This window comes from Cotesia glomerata, linkage group LG3, assembly GCF_020080835.1.
Source record: "Cotesia glomerata isolate CgM1 linkage group LG3, MPM_Cglom_v2.3, whole genome shotgun sequence".
Taxonomy (NCBI): domain Eukaryota; kingdom Metazoa; phylum Arthropoda; class Insecta; order Hymenoptera; family Braconidae; genus Cotesia; species Cotesia glomerata.
The window spans coordinates 29936292-29955116 of NC_058160.1; the positions used below are offsets into that span (position 1 = coordinate 29936292).

The 18825-nt window shown below is 30.2% G+C and overlaps 1 protein-coding gene and 1 non-coding gene across 3 annotated transcripts; one reads left to right on the top strand and one right to left on the bottom strand.

Moving 5' to 3' along the window:
- Positions 1-6069: 6069 nt before the first annotated feature.
- LOC123260616 (calpain-D-like) lies at positions 6070-18168 on the bottom strand. 2 transcript variants are annotated; one of them, XM_044721827.1, is made up of 9 exons: positions 16977-17672; positions 14317-15627; positions 13441-13912; positions 13129-13362; positions 11678-12070; positions 9554-10218; positions 8082-8424; positions 6936-7114; positions 6070-6847 (listed from the first exon to the last, which is right to left on the bottom strand). In XM_044721827.1, exons 1-9 carry the CDS (start codon positions 17447-17449, stop codon positions 6667-6669), a joined length of 4251 nt encoding a protein of 1416 aa, XP_044577762.1. In that variant the 5' UTR covers positions 17450-17672; the 3' UTR covers positions 6070-6666. The 2 variants fall into 2 exon arrangements, with proteins under 2 accessions (XP_044577762.1, XP_044577761.1); XM_044721826.1 differs by having other exon boundaries at positions 6221-6847; positions 14317-15624; positions 16977-18168.
- A 377-nt stretch (positions 18169-18545) lies between these two features.
- Trnar-ucu lies at positions 18546-18618 on the top strand. Its single transcript has one exon. It is a non-coding gene; the product is annotated as a tRNA-Arg (tRNA).
- The last annotated feature ends 207 nt before the right edge of the window (positions 18619-18825 follow it).

Consider the following 18825-nt stretch of genomic DNA (forward strand, 5'->3'; position numbering starts at 1 on the left):
CTTTTTCTTTAAATAGTTTTTTTTTTTATAGTAATTTATTTGTTGTGAAAATCCAGAAAATTGACAGTTGTCAGTTAACTTCAGCTTCATAATTTTTTTCATAATAATTTAATTGCTATAAAATTATAAAAAAATTTCTAATGTCTAATCTGTCAATTTCAGTATCATAATATTTGATTTGTTAAAAAAATGATAAAATGTCTAAAATAAAGATGAACTGAATATATATCTGCAAAAAATAAAATGATATATATTAGATAATATTTAAATTTATTATTGATCGTGTCTACAGAATACAAATGAGAGGACAACATAATTTTTCGATATCATTACTTTTATAATGCGTTATTACTTACTCATAGTAAATATATATTTATTCATATCATGTATGAACATTAAATATCATAAATATTAAATATTTCATATATTTAGCGTAAATATATATTTGTAAATATATATATTTTATATATGTTCGATATTATTATTATTAATATTATTATAAATATCATTGCGTATGTTTATACTTACATCTCAATATGAATACGCGCGTGAAACACACGTGGGCATTCAGGATCTGTTGAATGTCCATGTCTGTTTGACAGATACATTATCATTATTATTTATTATTATTCTTTGTAATATTTCTTTTTATCATCTTTCAAATTTCCCGCAATTTATGAATGTCAATAAGTGTGATTATAATTTTTTTTCGGTGTACTTTATAAAGATAATTACACAGACTATCACAAAATTGGTTGCAGGGGCTTTACATCATTAGTCAGTTCAAAATTTATATCTTCATAAATTACATTCTCAATTAGGCTTTTCCGATAAATTGAAAAGAATTTTTTTGATAAAAAAAATTTCTGTTTGCCTCTCGATTGTCGGTCTGTTTAAACTCTCTCATTACTTCAATTTCTTTTTAACATTTCACTTTTTATAAAATTATTTTGTTCAGTTCATAAATTTTTTTTTTTTAAATATAATAATTTATCCTCTATATTAATTATCAAAATTTCTAATTATAATTAATAACTATTAATATAAGTAATTAATTTTTTACAATTTTTTTTTTTAATTTTAATTTAACAATTTTTTTTCTAAAAAAAAAATATTTTACCTTAAAATTTGCTTTTAAATAAAATAATTGTAAAAAATTTTAATCACAATTAAAAGTAATTAATTATAATTAAATATTTATGAAAATCAGTCAAAATAATTATAGAGTAAAATTTAAAATTACAATGACACTCGTGCTTAATTTAATTCCATTTAAAATCAATATTATATATTTCAAATTCACATTTTAAGAATATATATGTCTAGGTACTTTGTGGCTTATCGAGGATCAGTTTTTCGTCAACGTGCACTTAAAAAAAATAATTAATTCTTCAGACATTTAATCAATTGCCGATAAATTATTAAAGTTATCACATCATAAATTTTACAATAAAAAAAAAGTAAAATTAATAAAAAAAATTGAGCAGAGATAGAACACGTTGCACTGATCTCGACCGCCCGCTAATTACTCAATTTTAAACAATTGTTTTTTAAATACCAACTAATTTACACCAATCAATAATGCGTGGTCTTGCAACAAGCATGCAAACAAAAGATATTTAAAAAAAAAATTGTGCGACGCTTCCACCTCTAATTACATATAATAAACACCAACTCTCATTAGATTATTTACACTCGATTAATCTGTTATTACCCAAGTCATTATCATTAACTCTAATTACTACCTTCAATCGTTCGTAACAAATGTCTTGAGCATTTATTTCGAACAATTGAGACCCTTAAATTTTAATTAACTTTTGTTGATTCAAAAATATTTATATTTTTGCCAAGTCTGGTTCAATAATTAATTATAAAAAATCATCAATTTCCCAATTGTCAGTACAATGTCCCTCTTATGGCACAAATGGTCAGCTTATCTTCAGATTTCTTTCATTATGACGCTTCTAATTATTTTCACCTTTAAAAAAAAAATTATTAAAGTACAAGACCCAGTTATTGACACCGGCCTGGTTGTTTGACACTTGCAATTTTATTCTAATTAAAAAAATTAAATATCAAAAAACCAATTTTCTTAAAATTTATAATTCGAAAATTATCTATATTATTAAGAGAATAAGAAAAATTTTGTGGCCAGTTTATTTATATGATAAAATGGGTTTTTATGGTTAAATTTGGAAGGCTGCATTCAAAAATGCTCTATCACTCGATACATAATTAAGAAATGACACTGTATCTTGTGAACTATGGACATTTTTAAAGATATAAGCTTATCCCGATGTTACACTCATCGAGACCTTTCATTTGAGTACCCACATGTATTTTTCATATATTTTATATATTTATATATTTCACAAATACCATATATATAAAATATATAAAAAATGCCATGTGGGTACTTAAATGAAAGGTCTCGATGAGTGTATCATCGAAATGAGTTTATATCTTAAAAAATGTCAATAATTAAGAAATGACACTGTATCTTGTGAAATATTGACATTTTTAAAGATATAAGCTCATCCCGATGCTATACTCATCGAGACCTTTTATTTGAGTACCCACATCAATTTTTCATATATTTTATATATTTATATATTTCACAAATACCATATATATAAAATATATAAAAAATGCCATGTGGGTACTTAAATGAAAGGTCTCGATGAGTGTAACATAAAAATGAGTTTATATCTTAAAAATTGTCAATAATTAAAAAATGACATTGTATCTTGTCAACTAATGATATTTTTAGAGATATAAGCTCACCCCGACATTACACTCATCAAGGCTATACTCATCGAGACCTTTCATTTGAGTACCCACATCAATTTTCATATATTTTATATATTTATATATATTATATATATGTATATATGAAAAATATATGAAAATGCATGTGGGTACTCAAATGAAAGCTCTTGATGAGTGTAACATCGGGATGAGCTTATATCTTTAAAAACGTCAATATTTAAGAAAGTACAGTGCAATTTAACAAAAGTCATTATTTAATAAAGCAAAATTTTATTTATTTATAGTTCACATAGTGACTGCAAGCTTGCTAGTATTTATTAATTTATTATATTTGATTTGATTTTTTTAATTAAAATAAAATTACAAGTGCCAATAACTAGGCCAGTGTCAATAACTGGGTCTTTTACCTTATTACCACAAAATAAATCTTAGTATCAGCACCTATATACACAGTATACAATAATAATTCGTATCCATGCAATTAAAATGTAATAATTAATAAGTAAGTCGATGGCAATTATTTAATTTAATTTACAAACATTTGATTTTTTTATAATTAATCTACTGATCAATTTACATAGTTAGTAATTATTAAGTGCCATGACAACTAATAATAACTCGTAAAAACTAATTTTACTTAAAGCCAAGCTCAGACGATAGATCTAGCCAGTGTAAAGCCTCCTTTTCAGCCTTATTTAAATATAAATTATTTATTATTACAATAAAAATTTTTTTTTTTAGTATTGTCACACCTATACGGGTGCAAACTTCCATTTTTATTAATTATTACAATTTACAGTTTATTACCCTCGTCTGAGGCCATGGACATGGCAGTTGTTTTATTAAATATTTTTATTTAAAAGAACTATAATTTTTTAAACGTTTCATTAGAAGCATCACATTTTTTTTAGCAAGATGGTCTTATATATTATTATTATTAATATTATTTTTATTGTTATAAATCCCAAGTTTCTATGAAGGCTTCTTTTTTATTTATTTTTATTGGCATAATAATTATTTATTTAGTTTAAAGTAACAAGCCGTGGTACTTAATTACTTGAGACATTTATTATCGTGGTTAAATCAACTTTTAAAAATAAGTTAACAAATGAAAAAAAAAATTAACAACCTTAATGTATAATTAGATCGATATAGAACACAAATAATTATTGTTCATACTTATAATTATTATTGTAATTTAATTTTCTTACTTTTTAGTTTATTTTTTTTAACATCAAAATATCATAAATTAACAAAGATTCATTTTATTTTCTTAATATATCTTGTTAAATTAAAAAACTGGAGAATTTATAATAACTCGACATAAAAAAATTTATGTAAAAAAATCATTCAATGATTAAAAAAAAAAAAAATGATAAAATTAAACTTCAAAATTATGAGTATTTAGAGTACTAAATAATTTAAGCTTACAATGATCAAAAACTTACAACTAATTGTGCTACAAGTATATATATATAAAACAAATTTACCTTACAAGTGCTTATTAATTTTAAAAAGCGACTACTAGCTAACTTAGTAATTATTTAAAATTACCTAGTTCCATTAATACTTTAAAAAATAGAACTAGTAATTAAAATAAATCACTAAAAAAATTAAATTTTTTTTCACCTTGCAGCTGCTCTAAAAAATTAATGATTCGATCATTAAACTATGGTAACATTTAAATAAAAAAAAAAAACAAAAATTATAAAACTTAATAATTAATTCATTATAGAGGAGTAAGAGTTAGTACTCGACAAGCACGCATTATTATAAATTGAACGACTATTTTAACAGCTACATATCATACATAATATCAAATAAACCAGTCTCGCATGTTTCTTAATTAGCACAAAAAAAAAAAATGATCGAACGAAGTGTCATTAATTATTTTCTTAATTTTCACGCAAGTATCTTTGGTATCGTGAGAGTATGTAGTTAAATGCACTCTTATTCTGTTTATTATTATTAAATATTTTTGTTTTAGTTTATCGTTAAGGCGTGATATATTCAGTAATGAGTTTGAGATAATATTGACGTATGACTTGTTTGAGAAAATTAAAATAAAAATAATTTACGTACAAAATAACACATTTATATACATATAAAAGGGTTGTCCTTACTAGAATAATTTTTCTTTATACATTGTGAAAAAAAAAATTTTTAAAGAAATTAAAGTAAGAACGGCCCTTATATACCATATATATGTTTAATATTTATATATATTTATATATCTCTCACACAAATATCTTATCCGTATGATACTTATAAGTAATGTTGAGAAAATAACTATTTATATTTTAGTTTTTTTTTGTATGTTAGCAAGCAAAATTTCCAGTGTTTAATGAGAGAAGTATAATTGTGGTCATTAATTTAAGTATGTTTTTAAGTTTACTGGAAAATAGCCATTTACGTTTATGAACTATAAATTTGAAAATTGATAATGTCATTTGCAAAATTAGTCGCAAATAAAAAATAGTATTAAGGAAATTAGCGAATTGGAAATTTCACAAAATATAAACTCAATCATTTATAAAATAGTAAATAACAAAAATCTGCGGCCACGTAAATTTAGCCAATTCTTATTGCAGAAACTTGTAAAATTAACCGATTGTAAACTTTGTGAATTGTAAAATTAGCCGTTTTTAAACTTTTGAATGGGTCGGTCGAATCTGCTCTAATTTTCAGAAAAACTAAATTTATGGAAGTCTTTTTAGATGCCTCAAATCGTTTTTTGATCCGTCGATCCGTTCAAGAATTACAAGAGATTTAGAAACGGCCAATTTTACGATAATCGGAAAAAATAGATAATTATAAAGTTAGCCGACATTTATTCTTTGATTTTCTTTAGTTAATATTAAATTAAAACTAAAATAATTTTTTTAATTTCACTTAAAGTTTTTCAAATTTTTTACAAATGAAATTAAAAAAAAAATTTTTCTTAATGATTTTTTCAATGAAAAAAAATTCTAAAAATTTTTAAATGTCGGCTAACTTTATTGTCATAAAAAACAGACCTGGAAAAAATATTAAAGTTATGAAAAATTCATATTATTTCATTAAAATCATTATAAAATAAAAATGACAATAATAATTGTATCACACCCATAATTTTTCTGAAAAACAAGCACCCCCAGAATGACCACTCCATTTTTTGTTACAAAAAAAAATATTATTATTATTTTATAATAATTTAAATGAAATAATATGAATTTTTCATAACTTTAATATTTTTTCCAGGTCTATTTTTTCCGGGATTCAATTTTACAATTCACAAAGTTTACAATCGGCTAATTTAATAAGTTTATGCAGTAAGAATTGGCTAAATTCACGTAGCGACAAATTTTTGTTTTTACTATTTTATAAATAACTGAATTTTTATTTGGTTAAATTTCCAATTCGCTAATTTCATTAAAATTATTTTTTTTTTGTGACCAATTCTGCAAATGAAATTATCAACTAATTTCCAAATTTAGAGTTAATAAACGTTCTAGTTTACAAGTTGCTATTTTCCAGTAATATTAAAAACATACTTAAATTAATTACCACGATTGTACTTTAATATCAATAATCTAAGTCGACTAATTTATGAATCGATAATAAATAAATTCAGTGCATAAAAAAAAAAAAAAAAAAAATTAATAATGAACCGTGCATTAAAGTCCTAACTATTTATTTTTCTGTCACGATAATTATGCATTTTTATCACAATAAAAAAACCCACGACAATTTATTTAAAATAGATTCTCATCACAAGTAACGTTGTCATGGTTAAAGAATAAATCAGCTTGCTCGATTAGTTAACTATCTAAATATTAATATTTATATTTGTATCTTCTCTTGTGAGAGTTATTTAATAAGTGACGACGTCGATAGTAAAAATAAATAGGATGATATTCACGTTATTAATCTAGGACTGTGTAGACCTTCAACTTGGGTGTCTATTTGCGGGCAATGCTGAGTATCAGGTGGCCCCCAGTCATGTAAGTTTCCACTGTTGGCAAGTCTGTGCGTCAAACGATGAGCTATTGAGAACCCACCGCTGCCTTCTAATTGCGTCAGCACTATAATAACTTGCCTGATGTACAATTAAAGTATTCATTATTTTATTCATCAAAGAAAATACCGGGTAATTAATTTAATAAAAATAGATTAATTTAATTTACCTGTGGAGAGGCGGTACACTGTCGGCAGTCCTCAATTGGCCTCTCGTTGAGACGACGTTGTAACTTTCATGGCAGTCACACTTAACATGGATCCACTTGTTGACATGACGATTTTCCACCATTACAACCAGTCCAGCCCAGCCTTTGGTCAGATAATACGCAGTCATTCCTTCTCTTCCCTGTTAATTAAATAATTGAATAATTAATAATCTATATTATTAAGAGAATAAGAAAAATTTTGTGTCCAGGATAGTCATATGATAAAATCGGTTTTTTTTGTATCTTGTGAAATATTGTCATTTTTAAAGATATAAGGTCATCCCGATGTTACACTCATCGAGACCTTTTATTTGAGTACCCACATCAATTTTTCATATATTTTATATATTTATATATTCTATAAATACCATATATATAAAATATATCAAAAATGCCATGTGGGTACTTAAATGAAAGGTCTCGATGAGTGTAACATCGAAATGAGTTTATATCTTAAAAAATGTCAATAATTAAGAAATGATCTTGTATCTTGTGAAATATTGACATTTTTAAAGATATAAGCTCATCCCGATGTTACACTCATCGAGACCTTTCATTTGAATACTCACATCAATTTTTCATATATTTTATATATTTATATATTTTATAAATACCATGTATATAAAATATATCAAAAATGCCATGTGGGTACTTAAATGAAAGGTCTCAATGAGTATAACATCGAAATGAGTTTATATCTTAAAAAATGTCAATAATTGAGAAATGATCTTGTATCTTGTGAAATATTGACATTTTTAAAGATATAAGCTCATCCCGATGTTACACTCATCGAGACCTTTCATTTGAGTACCCACATCAATTTTTCATATATTTTATATATTTATATATATAAATATATGAAAAATATATCAATATCCATGTAGGTACTCAAATGAAAGCTCTTGATGAGTATAACATCGGGATGGCTTTATATCTTTAAAAACGTCAATATTTAAGAAAGTACAGTGCAATTTAACAAAATTCGTTATTTAATAAAACAAGATTTTTTTTAGTTCACAAGTCACGGCAGTCATATAGTGACTGCAAGATTGCCATTTAAAAATAACCACAATAATTAATTACAAAATAAATAAAATAGTCAATTACTTCATGTCGTTGTCCTTTGGCGAGTGTTAGACTGATAATAGCGTCTGCGAGGACGAAAGCTGGTGGTGATATTTGCTCGACCAACAGCCGCTTCGAGCTGTGAATTGCCAAAACGTACTCGGGATAACTCGACGTGTCCTCCATTCCTGTATGCCAGTGATTGAATGCCAGGCAAACTACGATATACAAATCTCGCTCGAGCATTTTGTGGCAACCAACAAATCCTCGTACTTGTCGTTTGCTGTGCTCGACCAGTCTACCAACTTGCGGTGCTGCTGGTGATCTTGTACGAAAGACAACTACACATAAATCTAATTGCGAACGTTGGGATTTTTCCGAATTCCTGAAAATAATTATTTTATTAATTATTTATTTTTTTAGTGATTCATTTTAATTACTAGTTCTATTTTTTAAAGTATCAATGGAACTAGGTAATTTTAAGTAATTACCAAGTTAGCTAGTAGTCGCTATTTAAAATTAATAAGCACTTGTAAGGTAAATTTGTTTTATATATATATATATATATATATATATATATATATATATATATATATATATATATATATATATATATATATATATATACTTGTAGCACAATTAGTTGTAAGTTTTTGATCATTGTAAGCTTAAATTATTTAGTACTCTAAATACTCATAATTTTGAAGTTTAATTTTATCATTTTTTTTTTTTTTAATCATTGAATGATTTTTTTACATAAATTTTTTTATGTCGAGTTATTATAAATTCTCCAGTTTTTTAATTTAACAAGATATATTAAGAAAATAAAATGAATCTTTGTTAATTTATGATATTTTGATGTTAAAAAAAATAAACTAAAAAGTAAGAAAATTAAATTACAATAATAATTATAAGTATGAACAATAATTATTTGTGTTCTATATCGATCTAATTATACATTAAGGTTGTTAATTTTTTTTTTCATTTGTTAACTTATTTTTAAAAGTTGATTTAACCACGATAATAAATGTCTCAAGTAATTAAGTACCACGGCTTGTTACTTTAAACTAAATAAATTATTATTATGCCAATAAAAATAAATAAAAAAGAAGCCTTCATAGAAACTTGGGATTTATAACAATAAAAATAATATTAATAATAATAATATATAAGACCATCTTGCTAAAAAAAATGTGATGCTTCTAATGAAACGTTTAAAAAATATAGTTCTTTTAAATAAAAATATTTAATAAAACAACTGCCATGTCCATGGCCTCAGACGAGAGAAATAAACTGTAAATTGTAATAATTGATAAAAATGGAAGTTTACACCCGTGTAGGTGTGACAATACTAAAAAAAATTTTTTTATTGTATTAATAAATAATTAATATTTAAATAAGGCTGAAAAGGAGGCTTACGATTTATAATAATAAAAATAAACATAATAATAGTATTAATAAAATTAAATAATTAGTACTTTGATATAAAATAAAAAATAAATATTAATATTTACCGTTGGCCTTCTTGAAATAATGTAAACTCCGTTTCCGTAGGTTCAAGTACAGTCAGTAGTACACACGACAAGTGTCTTAATGACGAAAGTGGTGGCAAAGTACCACGTAGTCTAACTTCACTCCAACCAACACGCGTTTTACAAATATCAATACAGTCAAAATATTTAAGGACGTCATCAAATGAAATCCAGAAGACACCATCAGAAGCACCGTGAGGCATCAACATTTCGCGCATTTGAGGAGTCCACACGGGACTGTCGTCAGACCAGTCGCCTTTCCAACTGTAATGACCCCAAGGATTCCTCAAACGCAGCAGCCTGATCCCCTGGACGTCTCTGACGTCGAGGACTGAGTAAGCGTGACGCGGTCTCAATCCTCGTCGTTGATACTCTTCTTCGTCGACTTTCATGTTTCCGCCCCCGCAGCTCGCGCCCATCAGGAACATCGCCTGTCTGGATGACAGCAGCTGAGCCCAAATCAGATCCTTGTCGAGCTCATCTTCGCTAGGCAGTGCAGAAGGTTGGAGAGGTACACTTTCACATGGCGCTCCAGTCAGGGTCGCTAATCCCTCGATTGCACGTCCAGACACCAGCGCCTCGTAGCAACCGTGAATTTTAGCGACGGCTTTTTCTATCAATGGAACCCACAGCTGTTTTCTTTTCGCCTGAAAAATTAAATAAACTTTTAATTTTATAACTAATTTAATGTTTAATTAACGATACTAAATTTTTCTTAGTCTCTTAATTATATAGATTAATTTTTGACATAAAACTAAATTGATGTGTACAAAACAAAATAAATAAATAAACAAATTATGTTTATCGCTAAATTCGAATCTATTTATAAGTACTTCGAAAACTTTTTAACTATTGACATTTTTAAAGATATAAGCTCATCCCGATGTTATACTTATCAAGAGCTTTCATTTGAGTACCCACATGCATTTTCATATATTTTTCATATATACATATATATAATATATATAAATATATAAAATATATGAAAATTGATGTGAGTACTCAAATGAAAGGTCTTGATGAGTGTATTATCGGGATGAGCTTATATCGTTAAAATTATCATTATTTGACAAGATATAGTGTCATTTCTTAATTATTGACATTTTTTAAGATATAAGCTCATTTCGATGTTACACTCATCGAGACCTTTCATTTAAGTACCCACATGGCATTTTTTATATATTTTATATATATGGTAATTGTGAAATATATAAATATATGAAAAATTGATGTGGGTACTCAAATGAAAGGTCTTGATAAGTGTAACATTGGGATGAGCTTATATCATTAAAAATGTCAATATTTCATAAGATACAATGTCATTTCTTAACTATTGACATTTTTTAAAATCTAAACTCACTTCGATGTTACGCTTATCAAGAGCTTTCATTTGAATACCCACATGGAATTTTTTATATATTTTATATATATGGTATTTGTGAAGTATATAAATATATAAAATCTATGAAAAATTGATGTGGGTACTTAAATGAAAGGTCTTGATAAGTGTAACATCGGGATGAGCTTATATCTTTAAAAATGTCAATAGTTCACGAAATACAAGGTCATTTCTTAATTATGTATCTAGAGATATTTTTGAATGCAGTCTAAATAATTATCAGAATAAATAAGCTATTTTAAAAAGCCTAAGAAACATTGAAAAGGCACAACTTCAGATCAAGACCTTTCCAACGATAGCAAATTTAACCATAAAAACCCGTTTTATCATATAAATACACTAGTTACAAATTTTCGTTTAATCTCTTAATAATATAGATTATTTCTTTATAGAGTAGTATATTTAATGAAATATTTAAGTCCGATAATAATTAATCCGGCCATCGATATGGAGCTGTTTCATTGAGACTTTTGTTTCGTTAAATATTTCTCAACTAAATAATGAGCTGAAAAAGTTTTACAACTATCGACTTTATATAAAGCATCATATAAAGTTAATATCAGTACAAACACCACCCACTACCCGGAGAAAGCTGGCTTTACCGTAGAACATATCGTGTATTATGTTTCAGCGAGATACCAGAGGCTCAACAACTTTAAGACATGTAATAAGTTTTAATGGATGTTCGATAAAATGAAAATAAATACCTGAGAATAAACCAGATGACCTCTTTTATCACAGGGTAAAAGATCATCGACAAGCACCGTAGTCCACTTGCCGTCCTTGCACAGTCTGACCTGATAAGCGCCCTCGGGACAGGTCTCTCGCATCACCAGCACCCGTCTCACCAGCTCGTCGCTCTCGGCGAGCACCGCCAAAGCCGACAGAAGCCAGCAGTTCCCCAAGACACCCTGCGATATATCCGAAGGCAGTGGAGTTCTGAAGACAGCCCAAGGCAGTTTTGAATCGACACTCGAGTCGACGTTTATCTGGTGTGGCCTTCTCCACTGCACCACGTGGTTATCCTTAGTGTCTAGTGGGTTATAGTACAATGATTTAGGTGCTGGCGGGAATGAATCGTCTACAAATGGTTCGTTTGTCTGAAAATAAAATAAAAATTTTTTTTATTTTTTTAAATATTTCATTTTCATTTAAATTAAAGATATTATTGCGTAAGACTTAATCGTAGATATAAATTTATATTTTTTAGTTTTGATAAGCTCAATCATATTATGATATTCCCTCATAAATTGAAAATTCATTATAAATTGTTTAAAAAAGTTATTAAAAATTAAAAATTAGATTTTTAACATACAACGTTATGGCACATCAGCATTTTTTGAATTTAAAACTAGCAACCTTGCAGTCACTATGTGACTGCCGTAACTCGTGAACTAGAAATAAATAAAATTTTGCTTTATTAAATAATGATTTTTATTAAATTGCACTGTTCTTTCTTAACTATTGACATTTTTAAAAGATATAAGCTTATCCCGATGTTACACTCATCAAGAGCTTTCATTTGAGTACCCACATGCATTTTTGATATATTTTTCATATATACATATATGTAATATATATAAATATATGAAAAATTGATGTGGGTACTTAAATGAAAGATCTTGATGATTATAACATCGAGATGAGCTTATATCTTTAAAAATGTCAGCAGTTTACAAGATATAGTGTCATTTCTTAATTATTGACATTTTTTAAGATATAAGCTCATCTTGTTGTTACACTCATCAAGAGCTTTCATTTGAGTACCCACATGCATTTTTGATATATTTTTCATATATACATATATGTAATATATATAAATATATGAAATATATGAAAAATTGATGTGGGTACTCAAATGAAAGGTCTTGATGAGTATAACATCGAGATGAGCTTATATCTTTAAAAATGTCAGCAGTTTACAAGATATAGTATCATTTCTTAATTATTGACACTTTTTAAGATATAAACTCATTTCGATGTTACACTCATCAAGACTTTTCATCCAAGTACCCACATAGCATTTTTATATATTTTATATATATGGTATTTGTGAAAAGTTTATACTAATTTGACTCTATCATATAAACATCCTTAAAAAAAAAAAAAAAAAATAATTATATCTAATAATAATCTAGCACAAATAATAAACTATTACCTCTTTACAGTATCGTACAATCCGTTCCCATTTTTCTAAGGCTTCTCTCTCCTCAATATGTCTCAAGTTTTCCATCACAACACTTTCCTGTCGTTGTATTCTCAGCGTACTAACACCGGGTTCACTAAAACGCGGTATATTACCCGGTGTTTGCGACAATGACTTTGAGCTTTGGCACATTTCACACACACCGTTGCTGCTTTTATTTTCAAATGTACACAACTTGCAGTGCCACTGAAAAATTAACAAACATTAAAAACTTTCACTATCTATATCTCCGTCAACAATAAATAATTCACAAAAAAAACTTACCTGAGTAACAGTCGATTCTTTAATCTTGTGTCGCTTGTCGCCAGGCAAAGGTCCATTCCTCCTGACAGAGTTTCTGTGCCTGGGCGTAGAAATCCTGGTAATATTCGCAAGACCACTCGCACTGCCACTAGACAACCTAGGACTGGGACTGCGTTGTCCAGGTCGACTATCCCTAGTACCAGGTACCTCCAGAAAGTCAGCGAGAGTCTTGCAAGCATTGCAATTTTGGGCAGTAAGAGGATTCCTCAGAGTACAGGAAGGACAGACCCAACTTTCGCCCTTTCTAAGAGTCGGATCTTCAACATGAGTGACACTCCTGAGCTTAGACCCACCACAGGCTTCACAAGTCGTCCTGGAGGCGGGATTTAGCAGCGTGCACTTCTTGCAAGTCCACTTTGGCCCCGGCATCGGAGCTTCGATCGAGTCCTCGAGGTCCGACTCGGCAGTGGCGAGGGTGGCTTTGGGGATGTACCTGAATGAAAATTAATTTAGCACATATTTTATAATTTTTTTAACAAATAAATTATGTCAAAAAAAAATGAGAAAAAAAAATTGACATTTAGAAAATTAAAAAAATAAAAAATCCAATTTTTTAGGAATAATTTTTCGGAGGAAATTAATTTATTAAAAAAAATTAAAAAATTGTCAAGCGACTGCTAACTTTAATGTCATTGTACCATGAAAATTAATTTAGCACATATTTTATAATTTTAATAATTTTTTTAACAAATAAATTATGTGAAAAAAAATGAGAAAAAAAATTGACATTTAGAAAATAAAAAAAATAAAAAATCGAATTTTTTAGGAATAATTTTTCGGAGCAAATTAATTTATTAAAAAATTGTCAAGCGACTGCTAACTTTAATGTCATTGTACCTGACACTGTCTCTAGACACAACAATCGGCGATTGGGGAATGTTCGGCCGGCAATTGAGCGTGTCCTTCGTAACGGTGATCAAACTGGGCTGTAGCAGCGAGGGAGGAGTGCGATTGGAGCTGCAGATGTCGCAGCCGATCGACCAGAGCGGGTTGTAGGCGTAAGAGCACTTGCGACAGGTCCACATGCGTCTGAGCGGACTGGAGGACCCGGGAGTCTCCACTGGACTCGTGGATTCACTTCTGGCTCGCTGCGAGACTACTGGCTGTCCGATCTTGCTGCTCTGTTTCTTCGGTAACGGTGGCGGAGCATCCGGGTCGGTTATTCCGATGTAGGAGTACTTAGGCCGAGAATTAAAGCCCACCGAGTGAGGCGGTACCGCTGGAGGATCATCGTCATTTAGGCTCCGACGATTCGCGGCTTTCTTCTGCGCTGCGTTCGCCACTGCGTCTATTTCCGAGAAGGATCTTCTGTAGGACAGCGGCCCGGCTGAAGAAAGTCCCAGGGCCCGGGACTCCCAGCCCGGAACGCTTATCACCACTCCGCTGCAAGGCGTCGGGCTTCTTGGAGCATCACAAGCCTCGCATTGCTCTAAATCCGGAGCGTTGTCGAGAGTGCAATTATCGCAGCTCCAAAGCGCGTCGTCTTGATGAGCTTCCGCGACTATTAGACTGGTCGGTCGAGGGATCACTCCGTGCTCCGGCAGCTTTTGCACCACTGACCCGTTCGACAGCGACCGACTTACTTTGGATTTGACTCGCTCGTAGACTGAGGGGCTGTGGCGCTTTGGAGACCGCTGAGAGTCCGTTGAAGAGTCCGCGAATGAAATTGGCTCCATGCTCTCGATCGGAGGAAGGGTCCAGTTTTCGCGGTTCGACTGTGACCTGTTCCTGCTGAGCCCGACTGAGCTCAACTGCGCCATCCCTTCGTCCCGGTCCAACACTCCGATTCCCAGGTTCAAGCACCCGACATCGAGGATCCGCGCGGCTAGCCCCGCTGCCACTGTCGCGACGATGTCACCCCGTGGCTCTTGCTTGTGGCTCAGCTTCAGGGCCTTCAGACGCTTCCCTCGGCGCACGCCGATCAGGTTCCCATTCGTCTGGGCGATCGTGGAACTGGCTCCGCAAGCAGTGCACACTGGAGATGCCAAGCTACTGCAGTTTGTTTGGAGACACCTGATACAGGTCCACCGGGTCACTAGTAGAGGTAGTGAAGGAGAGCGTTTGGGATTTTCGCGCTGGTGGCTCACGCACGGCCAAGAACTTCGGCGGAGGCGTCTAGTGATGTCTGGGCTGGCTTTTATCTTGCTGCTGGACAATAAATATTATACATTAACCCAAAAAGATTAGTTGTTTAAGTTAATTGCTTTTTATGATGGTCATTGGTGATAATGTGACGGCTTTAAAATGTCTTCGGGCTTTTTGTAACCTTTTTGTTATTTTTAGTTTCAATTTAATCTTTTTCCTTAGGGTTTTTTTTACTACAATAATTTTGATGGTAAAATTGTAAAATTTAATGTTTTTTTTTTTTTTTTTTATTTCAATTAAATGAATTGTAAAAATTTTTTTTTAAATTAAATGGTATTAAAATAAAAATTGTGGGTTTTTAATTCATCACTAATTAAGCAATTAACAAGACGGTAATAGATAATATTTTTAGTGATAATTGCGGGAAATATAAATTACCTGGTAATATAGTGTGTTCAATTTACTGTCAGCTTTATTAAATATTTTTGAATTAAAAATTTACTAAAATAATTATTTTTTCAAAGATAATAATTAATACAGTTCAAATGTATTTTAGAATCACTACACTGAAAAAAAAATTTTATTTAAGAGAAAAATTCTTGAACCAAGAGAATAATTTCAGAGAGTTTCATTGCATTGAATCAGGACAAAAATTCTTGAATCAAGTAAAATTTACTTAAACCAAAAAAATTTTCTTAGCTTAAGAATTTTTCTACTCAAATCAAGAAGATGAAATTTTTCATAATTGTTTTCTTGATTCAAGATAATTTTTTTTTCTGTGTATTTTTTACATCTAATTTAATGCAATATTGTTAGTATAAATCTAAAATATTTCTCAAGTTTTTTAAAATAATTTGGTAATTGTTTACAAGTGGAGTCAACCCCATTTTGGGCTATAACTAAGTGAAAAAACATTTCAAAAATTTTTTTTTTGATTCTCCTTGTTTTTATTTTTTTTATTATGATATATATTTTTTTTAATTTGTAAAATTTGTTAAAATTGTGATAATCAACTTTTTTTTTAAATTGTTCATTTTTTTATGTATTTAAAAAAAAATCATTAAAATCAAATAGAAATTTCATTAAAAAAAATGAAAATTAAAATAATTGACCCCAGTTGTAAATATTTACTAATAATTTTTAAACTTTTTTTAATTATGTATTTTTGTTTGACAAATAAAAATTCTTTTTAAAAAAAAAAATAATTAATACAGTTAAACATAATTCGTAAATAATTTAATCAACATTAATTAACAATAAATTGAACACCTAATAAAAATTATTAAATAAAAACATCAATTATTACCTTCTATTTTTAAATAAAAAAAAATATCAATAATTATTAGTTCCCGCGTGAATAAAAAGCTACCACTAAACTAATTAACTAAATAACCGAAAAAATAAAAACGAACCTGAGGGTCAAAGAATTCCGTTGGTTGTTAATATTGTTGACAAGATTAATATCATCATCAGTTCCCTGGTCTCTAGGCAAGGATGACGTGAGCGCTGAATCACCAGTGGAAGTCTGCCTCGGCGGAGGCGTCGGAGGCGAGTCGGAGGGTGCCGAGGAGGGTGCCGAGGAGGAGGCCGAGGAGGACAAAGACACAGAAACAGAAGCAGAAGCAGAATTAGATGATGCAGTGGGTGTCTCTGGGGTGTTATCACTGGGCTTTCCGCAACCTGGACAATTGTTCTCCTCGTCGTCGGGGTCCTCGAGCGGCTTATTGTCCTGGACGTGAGAATTTTCAGTGTCGTCGCTCAGAAGCAGGTGAGTTTCTGCTGGACAGGTTAGACAGGCGGAGCATCGCCTGGAGACCTGCTCGGAGAAGTTGTTTCTGCCCGGTGGAGTTGCCGCGGAAGAGGTGGTAGTGCCGTGCATGGCCATACTCGTTGACCGCGGATTACCATCGCTCCACAAGCTCGTAGAGTTATCCCCGAGAGTTTGGTCCCCAGGAACAGAGCTTCGCCGGGTTGATCGCCTGGCCAGGCTCTCTTCCTTCGCCTGCTGTCTGCCCGCCACCCTCGGCAGTCCCCCGCAAGTCAGTGTTGCCGACAGAACCGCTTCACACAGCGGCCCGTTGTCAACCAAGATCTCCTGCTGCTCCTGTTTTTATAAACAACACTTTTGTAATTATTTACATTTATTTTTAAATTTATAAATATTTTTTTTACACTTTTTAAAATAATTGTCATCAAGTTACTGTTACCAAAGCTCTTATTATTATTATTATTATTATTATTATTATTATTTATTGTCATATGTTCACAAGCAGCCATTTTGCTTCAGGGCACGAGGAGACAAACAGCACTGCTTATGCTGGTCTAATTATTATTTAGATTTTTAACTTTTTTATTTTATTAATTTTATAAATTAAAATTAATTTTTTTTAATGTTTTTTTTTAATTAAAATAATCATCACTTAAAAATAAGTCTCGCGCCAATCAATGGACTGTTCAAAGACCAAATTTATCTTCCGGGCTGTCATTTTTCACTAACCCATTTTTAAACCTTCAAAATTAACAATCTAAAAATTTATTATTATTATTCTAAATCATACTGTTTTATTTTAACACACACCTTTGACACTTTATTTTAGTTAAGGGAGCTACTGCTACGTTAGTATCGTGTACCGTTGTGTTGACTACGAGAACGTAACACAGGAACGTCACACGTCGACAACGTCATTAAGTGCCACGCGCAACCTCTTTTTTTGGAAAAAAATTTATTTTAGGGAGATTAGACACTTATTTTTTAGTCAGCTGGAGGAAAAAATCTGCAAATTGAATATTTTAAGAAATTATTTGAAATATTGAAAAGATTTAGAGAGAAGAAATGGAGAATACTTACCTTGGGAGTTGGAGAAAGAAGACACATGGCTGAGACATGGAAGACTGTGGATAGTGCTGCCCTCTAGGACAGTTTTGGGTAATGAGGGTTATAAGGAAGTATTATAGATATTGATGGCTGTGGTCTATCACCAGTCCCTGTGGCGCAGAGGATAGCGCGTTGGACTTCTAATCCAAAGGTCGTGGGTTCGATCCCCACCAGGGATGCATACCGAGGAGAGATCCTCTTTTTTTGCCCGTTGTTACTAAAGGGTAATTTTATAAATAGCTTTTGATAATTTATTTTATTCTATTTTTTTTTTTTTTTAAGAAATATTGAATTTATTCCTTGATTTTTATTCATAAATAAATAAATTGATTTTTTTTTATTTTGAATGAAAAAATATTGAATTTTTTAAGATTATTATTTTTAAA

Coding starts and splice junctions, on each gene's coding strand:
- LOC123260616 (XM_044721827.1), bottom strand. CDS start 17,449: ATGGCCATGCACGGCACTACCACCTCTTCCGCGGCAACTCCACCGGGC. Junction 15,628..16,976: donor CGGAATTCTTTGACCCTCAG/GTTCGTTTTTAT, acceptor TTTATTGTCCAG/CAGCAAGATAAAAGCCAGCC. Junction 6,848..6,935: donor AGTGTACCGCCTCTCCACAG/GTAAATTAAATT, acceptor ATTGTACATCAG/GCAAGTTATTATAGTGCTGA.